This window comes from Muscardinus avellanarius (assembly GCF_963383645.1).
Source record: "Muscardinus avellanarius genome assembly, chromosome: 10".
In the NCBI taxonomy this organism is placed as follows: domain Eukaryota; kingdom Metazoa; phylum Chordata; class Mammalia; order Rodentia; family Gliridae; genus Muscardinus; species Muscardinus avellanarius.
The window spans coordinates 55,938,951-55,949,366 of NC_137796.1; the positions used below are offsets into that span (position 1 = coordinate 55,938,951).

The following is a 10,416-nucleotide window of genomic DNA, read 5'->3' on the forward strand; positions in this document are numbered from 1 at the left end:
CATGCGCTGGCTTAGGAGACCCTGTTTCCAAATATAAAATGTAAAAATAGGTCTGGGAGTGTAGCCCGGAGGTAGAAGGGCTTCCAGGAACCCCAGTACCACCAAAAATAAATAAATAAATAAAAAGAGCTAGCTTATATATAGCTCAGTGGTAGAATGCCCCTAGGTTTAATCCCTGTAACACTAACACATACATATACACATGTGTGCATGCGTGTACACGCTTATGTGCCAGGAGTCCAAATTTTGAAAGGTCACATCACACATTTGAAGTTTTCCAAGCATCAGAGAAAGTGTCAGCTAATTGGGGTGGATTCAGCAGCTCCTTTCATTGATTTTTTTTCCCCCATTGGGTTTTCCCTACTCTGACTATCGTGCCCCACCCTTTCTGGACAACACCTTCTTTGTTGTGACATAAGACAGCAGGGTTCCCTCCCTAGGTATGACATACAGCTACTATATAAACCGCAGCCTAAGGTCCCAGACTCCATTCCACTGCAGTTCTGCCACCCCAGCTCTGCTGCCCAACCAGAACCATGGTGCTCAGAACCTTTGGTAAGGAGACTCGACCTACAAGTTGAGCTACGTGTTACTATATCCTGCGATTGCTCTGGACCTCAAGCTTCCTCCTTTTACCCTCTCAGTTCTCAGCTTCCCACTTCCCAAGCCCTCTCTGCACCCCCACTGTAGCTCTGATCAGAGGCTTTGCCCTTCCAGATTCCTCCCCACCTGCCAGGCCTGACCCAAGGACCTATGTGGCCAGTCTCAAAATCCACTCTGGGCCAGGCATGGTGGCACACACCTGTCCTCTCAGTCCCTGGGAGACTGAGACAGGATGATCAAAGGTTTGAGACTAGCCTTAGCAACTTCACGAGGCCCTCAGCAACTTAGCAAGACGCTGTTTAAAAAAAAAAAAAAAAAAGAGGGTGTAGCTTGGAGGGAGAGCATCCCTGGGTTCAATCCCCAGTACCACACACACACACACACACGCACACATACAAAAAAAAGTTCTGAGCTGTTATCAGCACCAAAAAGCTCAGTAACATCATCCCGTGACCTGGCTGTGACCATCAGTCTGTGACTGCTCCACTGCATGTCAGCACCGCTCTCCTTCCCTTCTTCTCAGCCGCTGTGTTCATTTTTGAGCTCCTGCACTCATCATACTCTGAAGGAGTCCCAGGTGAGAACAGGGGGGCAGTGAGGGGGAAAGAGAGGCACTGTGGATGGAGTCCACCCGGCTCTGACTCTTCCAGACACTGGCCTGTGGCTGTGCCAGCCAGCGCCCTGGTGTGGGGACCAGATCTACAACCCCCTGGAGCAGTGCTGTGAGGACGACACCATCCTGCCCCTGAACCAGACCCGCCTCTGTGGCCCCCACTGCACCTACTGGCCCTGCTTCCAGCACTGCTGCCTGGAGTCGTGGGGCTCTCAGAACCACACGGTCTTAAGGCTTAAGGTCCCAGGCCTGAGGTCCGGCTGCGCGGCTTCCCCCATCTCCAGGATCTGTACCCAGGTCGGTGGGTGATGCCAGCCCAGGGGAGGGGAAGAGGGAGCAGGGGACAACGTGGCTGCTCGCAGAGCTTCTCCCATGTCCCCACCTCCCCTTCTTTGAGTAACCATGTGGCTGTCCCTTACCCCCTTCTGTCTGTCTGCCTGTCTGTCTCTCTTTCTCTCTCCCTCTCTCTCTCTCTCTCTCTCTCTCTGCAGGGATACCATCCAACCAGCCTTCAGACACATCAGCTTTATTTCAGACCAGCTGGGAGCAGAGTCTCAAGCCACCACAGAATCTGATATTCTGGTAATCAGTCATGGTGTGGTTTTTAATTATTGCTATTTTAATTTGAAACAGAGTCTCACTAAGTTGCTGAGGACCTCACTAAATTGTTGAGGCTGGCCTCAAGCCTGCGATCCTACTGTTTCAGCCTCCCAAGTACTGGGATATACCAGTACACCCAAGTTTTTTTCTGATTTTTTTTTAAAGACTAGGGTCCTCACATTTTCATTTTTCATATGGACCCCCAAAGGTCCATATGGTGAAGCCTTAACTCCCCGAGGCTGGAATGAGTCAGAGATGAGGGTGGTTGGGAGGGGGGCCTACAGGGAGGTGTTAAAGTCACAGGGAAGAGCCCTCCTGAGTTAATAGATTAATGGGCAGAAGTTCTCACCCACTCTTGGAATAGGGGTCCCATGATGAGCACAACTATTAAAGGCTCTCACCCTAAAGATTTGTGCTCTCAGGCCCAGAAAAAGAGTCCAGTCATGTATCTTGGCACATGCCTGTAATCCCAGTACTTGGGAGCCTGAGGCAGGAGGATGACAGGTTCAAGGACAGCCTCGGCAATATAGTAAGACTCTCAGCAATCTAGTGAGACCCTGTTTCAAAGGAAAATATAAAATGGAGCTGTGATGTAGCTTAGAGACAGAACAACCCTGGGTTCAATCCCCAGTACCACAAAAAGAAGAAAAAGGAAAGAAAGGTCCAAGATCGAGTGGTTTTATATTCTAGGGACCATCTGACCACTGAGTGTGAGAATGGTACGCAGAGTTCAGGGGTTTCTGTATAATTTTCAGGGACTCATGCAAAATGAAAATGTGAGGACCCTAGTCTTTAAAAAAAAATCAGGAAAAAACTTGGGTGTACTGGTATATCCCAAATACTTGGGAGGCTGAAACAGTAGGATCACAGGCTTGAGGCCATCCTCAACAATTTAGTGAGGTCCTCAGCAACTTAGTGAGACTCTGTTTCAAATTAAAATAGGACTAGAGGTGTTACTCAGAAGTAGAATGCCCCTTGGTTCAATCCCCGGTACCACACCCAAAAAAATCATAAAAGTAGATATGCAAACATGAAAAAGAAAGAGGGCGGGAATGTGGTGGGAATTGGGGACAGGCTGAATGAGTGTTGTGCGCATGTGTGCGTCTGCCATCTTGTACTCTATTAGATGTATGACTATGCCGGGTGGCGCACACTTGTAATGCCAGCATTCGGGGAGGCTGAGACAGGAGGATTGTGGTTGGCAGGTAGCCTCAGCTACTTAGTGAGGCCCTTTGCAACTCAGAGACCCTGTTTCAAAATAAATAATAAAAAATAGGGCTGGGGGTGTAGCTCAGAGGTAGAATGCCCCTGGGTTCCATCCCCAGTACCACAAAAAAAATGTATGACTACAATGTAACAATTAAAAAAAAATAGATATGCTCACCCTTGTTAGAACATGATACAATTGTACATGTATTTCAATGTCACATTGATGCCAGACTTTTCTTACTGGGTCCATTGTCCCAGGAAGTCAACAAATAATGTCATGGACCACAGGAAGGGAGGCATATGACTATACAAGTTTATTTGAAGCCAAGGAAAAATAGACTAGACAGACAGAAAATCTCTCGCATACAGGGGAGGAGAGGGTAGTTGTTGAAGCTCTTGGTAACCAGTTTTTATTTTCCTTTATTTTCTCATCTGTCCCTGATTGGTCTGATTTGGATTTGGAAAGCCAATGCTCATGGTCTAGTTTCCATCCCTAATTTAAAGTTTTACCTTGCAGGTTGACAGACTCTTTTACTCTCCAAGCTACCTTTGGGCATGGTTAGCTCCTCCCATCCTTTCCCTTTATTACTATTGGGATTTGTTTATACCAGTTATTTTCAACTGCTCTTGGTAGGACTGAGGATTCTTCCAATCGGCACTGTCTCTGCCTGGCCACTGTCATCCCTACGTGTTATCAACTTTCGCCGTTTCTGTTCTTTTTACACGTGGTTTCTCTTACCTCTTCTTATTCCTAGGCCCTCTGCCCTAAACTGGAGAGGCTGCTGACCACTCTGGCGGCTTCGTGCTGGTAGAGGGCGCTGTTGGAGCTCCTGCGGTCAGGGCGTCATGGGGGTGGGGGGACCATCTAGAGGAGGGTGGAAGATGGCGTTGTTCAAACCAAGTTCCATTTTCACAACCATCTAGCTGCAAACAAATTTCCTCGGAAGACTTAAGAGGCAAGGTCTGAAAAGGAGGAGGAGGACGAGGGCGACTAAAGGGGCCATCAAGGGTAAATGCCAAGTGAACCCCAATGTGTCAGAGAATCCTTTTCCCATAATACAGGTCCCGCTGGGCAGCTGCAATTAGTCCAAAAGTGCAGGGTTAAAGGGGAGCCATGACAAGAGAAGAGACTCCAGGACTGCAAGCCTTTGGTCATTACTGTGCCCACCCAAGAGAGAACCACCCCACCTTAAAGGATGACGTGCGTGCTAAGCGGTAGTCACAGACTAGATTATGCCTTCAGACAAGCAACATGGTTCCAGCCTCTGGGCAGAATGCAGAAAGCCTGACACAATTAAGGGCAGGAGGCTGATCCCTATTAGAAGCAACTCCCAGATCACAGTTTCCTTCAGAACATCTAATTGATCATTACTTATCTGTAGATGTTGTGGAGTTTTAAGATCTTTTTTATTTTTTTAATATTTTGCGTGTGGTGCTGGGGATTGAACCCTGGGGAAATCTACCTCCAAGTATAGCCCTTGCCCTGTTTTATCTTTTATTTTAAAACAGGGTCAGCCGGGCGTGGTGGCGCACGCTTGTAATCCCCGCGCTTGGGAGGCGGAGACAGGAGGATCGCGCAGGTTCAAAGCCAGCCGTGCTGGCCTAGAGACCCTGTTTCCAAATATAAAAGTATAAAATAGGTCTGGGAGTGTAGCTGGGCGTGGTGGCGCACGCTTGTAATCCCCGCGCATGGGAGGCAGAGACAGGAGGATCGCGCAGGTTCGAAGCTAGCCGCGCGCGATGGCTTAGGAGACCCTGTTTCCAAATAAAAAAATGTAAAAATAGGTCTGGGAGTGTAGCCCGGAGGTAGAAGGGCTTCCAGGAACCCCAGTACCACCTAAATAAATAAATAAATAAATAAATAAATAAATAAATAAATAAAATAAAACAGGGTCTTGCTAGGTTGATGAGTCTCACTGCTTGCTGAGTCTGTCCTTGAACCTGTGATCCTCCTGCCTCGGCCTCCCAAGTACTGGGATTACAGGTGTGCATCACCATGACCAGCTAAAATCCCTCTTTAAAAATAACATATTCACTGGGCATAGTGGTGCATGCTTGTAATCCCAGGACTTGGGAGGCTGAGGCAGGAGGATCACAGGTTTGAGGACAGCCTTAGCAACTTAGTGAGGCCCTCTACAACTTAGTGAGACCCTATTTCAAAATAAAAAATAAAATAGGACCAGAGAGGTAGCTCAGAAGTAGAATGTCCCTGAGTTCAATCCCCAGTACCAAAAAATAAAAAAAATAAAAAATAAGCCAAGTGTGGTGGTGCACCCTTGTAACCCTAGTACTTGGGAGGCTGAGACAGCCTTAGTTACTTGGTGAGGCCCTGCACAACTTATTGAGACCCTGTTTTATTTATTTATTTTTTATTTTTTTGGTGGTACTGGGGATGGAACCCAGAGGCTTTCTACTTCCGGGCTATACTCCCAGACCCATTTTATATTTTATTTGGAAACAGGGTCTCACTAAGTTGCTGAGAGCGTCACTCAGTAGCTGAGGCTGGCTCCGAACCTGTGCGATCCTCCTGTCTCAGCCTCCCAAGCGCAGGGATTACAAGTGTGTGCCACCACGCTCGGCTTCAGAGACTGTTTTAAAATAAAGAATAAAAATTAGGGTTGGGGGTGTAGCTCAGAAGCAGAATGTCCCTGAGTTCAATCCCCAGTACCACAAAAAAAAATAAAAAATAAAATATGTCCAGGGGTGTAACATGGAGGTAGAATACCCCTGGGTCCAATCCCCGCACCATACAAAAAGATTAATAAATAAAGAGGAATTTTAAGCTAGGTATGTTGGCACGTGCCTATAACCCCAATACTTGGGAGGCTGAGACCAGAGGGTCACAGGTTTGAGGACAGCCTCAGAATTTAGTGAGACACTATTTCAAATTTTAAAAATATAACAAATAATAAGCCGGGCGTGGTGGCGCACGCTTGTAATCCCCGCGCTTGGGAGGCAGAGACAGGAGGATCACGCAGGTTCGAAGCCAGCCTCGCGCGCTGGCTTAGGAGACCCTGTTTCCAAAGAAAAATGTAAAAATAAGTCTGGGAGTGTAGCCCGGAGGTAGAAGGGCTTCCAGGAACCCCAGTACCATCAAAATAATAATAATTAATAATAATAATAATAATAATAATAATAAATGCTAGCAAGAATGTGAAGAAGTAGAAACTCTTCTCTGTCACTAGTGGAGTTTCAAGTTAATGTAGCCACTTTACAGATCAGTGTGGAGGATCCTCAGAAGAAGAGAATGAACCTGCCATATGGCCCAGCTCTACCACTCCTGGATATCTACCCAAAGGAATTGAAATCAGACTACCATAGCAACACATGCATATGTGTGCATGCTTATAGCATCACAATTCACGATAGCCAAATGATGAAACCAGCCCAGGACTCCATCCACAGATGAGCGGATTACAACACTCTGTTTAGGATATACCCACAATGCACTTCTCCTCAGCCATAGAGAGGAACAAAATGATGTCATTTTCAGGGAAAGGGATGGAACTGGAGAATATTACGCTAAGTGAGATTAGTCAGTCACAAAAAGGGAAAGGTCAGACGTTTTCTCTCCTGTGTGGAAGCCAGGGAGAAACTGAGATGCAGGCGGGCCTCTGCACAGAGGAGGAGCGCCCCTAGTGGCGTGTCGGTGGGGCCGCAGGGAGGAAGGTGGGTGCAGGAGGGAGACTGGAGGAGAGAAACCCTTCAATGGACATGATGATGGACATACACAAAATGTTTAATGCCGGTCTCAATGCCGTGCACAAGGGAGGGTGAGGAAGCGGAGCGGGAGTGGGGGCGGGGCTCACCAAGTGCTATGTCCGCGTGTGTCTCCCACTCTGAACTATGTCATGATGTGTGATTACAATGCACCAATAAAAAAATAAATTAAAAAGGGCTGGGTTGTGGCGCAAAGGTAGAGTACCTGGATTAAGTCCCCAGTACCCTACAAATAAATAATAAAAATTAAAAGGGCTGGGTGGTGTAGCTCAGTGGTAGAACAGCCCTGGGTTCATTCTACAGTATATTAAAAAAAATTTTTTTTTAAATATTCCCTTGGCTCACAGGAATAGTGATCAGTGTTTTCCATCTTGTTTGTTTGTTTCAGAACTTTTAGGATCCTCTATAGGGTTCGAGTGATGTATCCAGGTGTCCAACCTTGTCACCTTTATTGCTGGAGCGGAGAGAAGGACAACAAAGGGGGCTCCCCAAGGGGAGATTAACTAGGATCCTGGGGATCCCTCCGTCCAAGTCATAATTAGAACTCGGCTTCTAGGCTTCTAGAGAGGAGTCGTTGGTATATTTTACCTCATCCTTCCCATCTGTAGAAATTCGCTGTCAGTTGGAATTGACATAGAGAATAAAAAAGTTAGGTCAGCCTTTTTTACTTACTGGGTGATTTGAGATATAGCAGAGATTCGTTATCACTCTGGAGGGACCAAGGCAATCCAAACCAGGGGGCGACTCCTCGAGGAGGCCTTGATACCTGCTGTGCACACTGTCCTGGTGGGGAAGGCTGTAAAGATATCAATAAAAAGCAAGTGCGGTGGTGCACGCTTGTAATCCCAGCATTCCGGAGGCCGAGACAGGAGGATCACGGTTCGCAGCCAGCCTCAGCTACTTAGTGAGGCCCTTTGAAACTCAGTGAGACCCTGAATCGAAAAAAGAATTAAAAAAACAGAGCTGGGGGTGTAGCTCAGAGGTAGAATGTCCCTGGATTCCATCCCCAATACTGCAAAAAAAAAAGATATCAATAAATAAGAAAATGAATTTATAACCTCTGAAAGGGGGTAACTGTGTGAAGTCTAATTGAAGAGCCTTATGCTGGACCGAACCCGAGGGGGAACCTGGTATTCTAGGGGTTGTCTTGGGCACAAAGATGGCATGTCTAATAAGCTCTTTCTATGACCTCAGAGAGTCTTTTACCTGTGAACAGTCTTCTATCTGTCACTTGGAGAGGAGCAACTGAGCTCCCGGCTGCTGAAGGGACAGCTAGGAGACAGCTAAGGCATTTAAACATAATTAAAGATTGATGGGAGAACAGAGAGTTTTCCCACACACCGTACAAGGAAGATGTAAATTACCATTCTGTCCATCTTCCATTCACCTACATTGCCTGACAGGACAGAAAGAGGCAAGGAGTCCAGAATAAGAAGCTAAAGCAGAGTAGGCAGGTCCTGAATATAAAGGAAATTTAGGGTCCTACCTTCCACACCCAAGGCTGCCCTGGTTCCAGCCCTCTGATGGGAGCCAGTTGGAGAGAAGAGCGTCTTAGTCCAGGGCCAGAAATGGAAGGTCTGACCCATGGGCCCTCCAGCCATGGAGCAGACTCTCCTCCAATGATCTGGTCTTCATGCTTAGGGTCCTTTTCTCCTCAAGACCAGTGTCGAAGCTTCCCAGGGCAGCTGGCAGCTTCCTTGGAGCAGGACCTCCCAGGGGGGCAACTGTCAGACCTTTAAAGCAGCCGGTTGTTGGGCCTGTCTTTCCTCCTGTATCCTATTATTCTATGCCCTGGTCTCAGTTATGAAAGTCCAAGGAGGCTGTTTTTAACGTCTGGGGCAGACTGGGTGATGAACTTATCATTTAAAACTAATATCTTGCCAGGCATGGTGGCGCATACTTGTAATCCCAGAACTTGAGTGGCTGAGACAGGAGGACCTGGGTTCGCAGCCAGCCTCCACTACTTAGTGAGGCCCTCTGGAACTTAGTGAGACCCTGTTTCAAAATAAAGAATAAAAAATAGGGCTGGAGATGTAGCTCAGAGGTAGAATACCCCTGGGTTCAGTCCACAGTAACACACACACACACACACACACACACACACACACACACACACACTAATGTCTTTACGAGAGGGTTAGGCCTCAGAATAGTAGATTTAGTAAGAGCCTAGATCTTTGGTAGCCAGTCTATTATATTGTAGGCTTCACCTGGCTCTGTTTTAGCTTAAACTGTGTTAGGTTGGCTTGTTGGCCTTGTCACATCCTATTAAGGACAGACCTGATTGGAGGGGAGCCCAGGGCATATTGGGGGAGGGTACTTATTAGACTCTAGCTGTAGGTTTCCTATCAGAGATGCAAAAGGCTTTGAGTTGGGGTCTAGGTGCTAGTGGGGGTCTATGAGGTTCATGAGGTCTTGTCTCATCTCTTATATTATTACCCCAAAGGGAAGATGGAAATTTTAATGTTGCCGTAATGGTCAAACCTAATTTACAGGTTCAAGGAAGTCGAGGCTGTCCCTCAGATTTATAAGGCCATTTTTTCCTGAGCTCAACAGAATTTAGGTCAGGTTTCTCTATCTCCTAGCCTTACTTGGGGCCAAACAGTATTTTCTTTGGGGTTTGGGAGTCAAACACATCCTAATTCTTTGAGAGGCAGTTGAACAGAGAGTCATCTGGAAGAGAAGACAGAGAGCATCCCTCTCTTCAAGATTCTCTTTCACTGGATTATACCCAGAAATTAAAAGGCAAAGAGTGGCCAGGCATGGTGGCACACATCTGTAATCCCAGTCCTTGAGAGGCTGAGACAGGAGGATCACAGGTTCTAGAACAGCCTCAGCAGTGAGACTCTTACCAACCTAGTGAGACCCTGTTTCCAAATAAGTAATAAAATCAGGCTGGGAGGTTGTAATAGCTCAAAGGTAGAATGACTCTGGGTTCAATCCTCAGTGCCACAAAAAAAAGCCAGAACATGCAAGACAGGGCAGAAGCATTCCTTCTGTCCTTCCTGACATACCACCTGCCAGGCAAAGCTTGCCTTGCATCGATCCAGGGGACCAGAGATTGAGCTCTTGTCTCACAAGTTCCGGCCTTAAATACACACTTGCTAGGGCTCTACCTGCCCTTCCTTCAGATCTATACTAGGAGTCTGGAAAACTCCTTACTCTATAGTCTTCCTGAGCTGTCTAAATTTGGAAATGTTCCTCTTTCTGTAAGGGCCTAAGGAAGAGAAGACAGATGACACATGGCCATGCAGAAGACAGCTGTCCCTCACCTCTCTCAGCAAACTACCTGGGGCAGCATCCTTCACCCTAAGAGTCCAGCCTTAAGTGCCATCTTTGGTAAATCTTATTCATCAGATTCACCATAAACCTGGAGATCCCTCCCTCTTTTGCCTCCTTGAGAGCCCTGCTCTTGGACTTGGAGTCAAGAAGAGGGAGAGAGAGAGAGAGAGAGAGAGAGAGAGAGAGAGAGAGAGAGAGAGAGAGACTGGGAGCTGAACCCTGAGGCATTCTATCTCTAAGATACACCTCAGCCCTATTTTTTTTTTGTGTGTGTGTGTGGTACTAGGGATGAAACCCAGGGGCATTCTACCTCTGAGTTACACCCCCAGCCCTATTTTTTTATTCCTTTTTTTAAAAAACAGGGTCTCACTGCATTGCAAAGGTCCTCA

At 47.0% G+C, this 10,416-nt stretch overlaps 1 protein-coding gene across 1 annotated transcript; it reads left to right on the forward strand.

The window, feature by feature from the left end:
* Positions 1-536: 536 nt before the first annotated feature.
* On the forward strand, positions 537-1,525 carry IGFL4 (IGF like family member 4; the record flags this gene model as incomplete). Its single annotated transcript, XM_080703612.1, has 3 exons — positions 537-555; positions 1,127-1,180; positions 1,254-1,525. The coding sequence occupies 3 exons, from the start codon at positions 537-539 to the stop codon at positions 1,523-1,525; spliced, it is 345 nt and encodes a 114-aa protein (XP_080559738.1).
* Between the last annotated feature and the right edge of the window lie 8,891 nt (positions 1,526-10,416).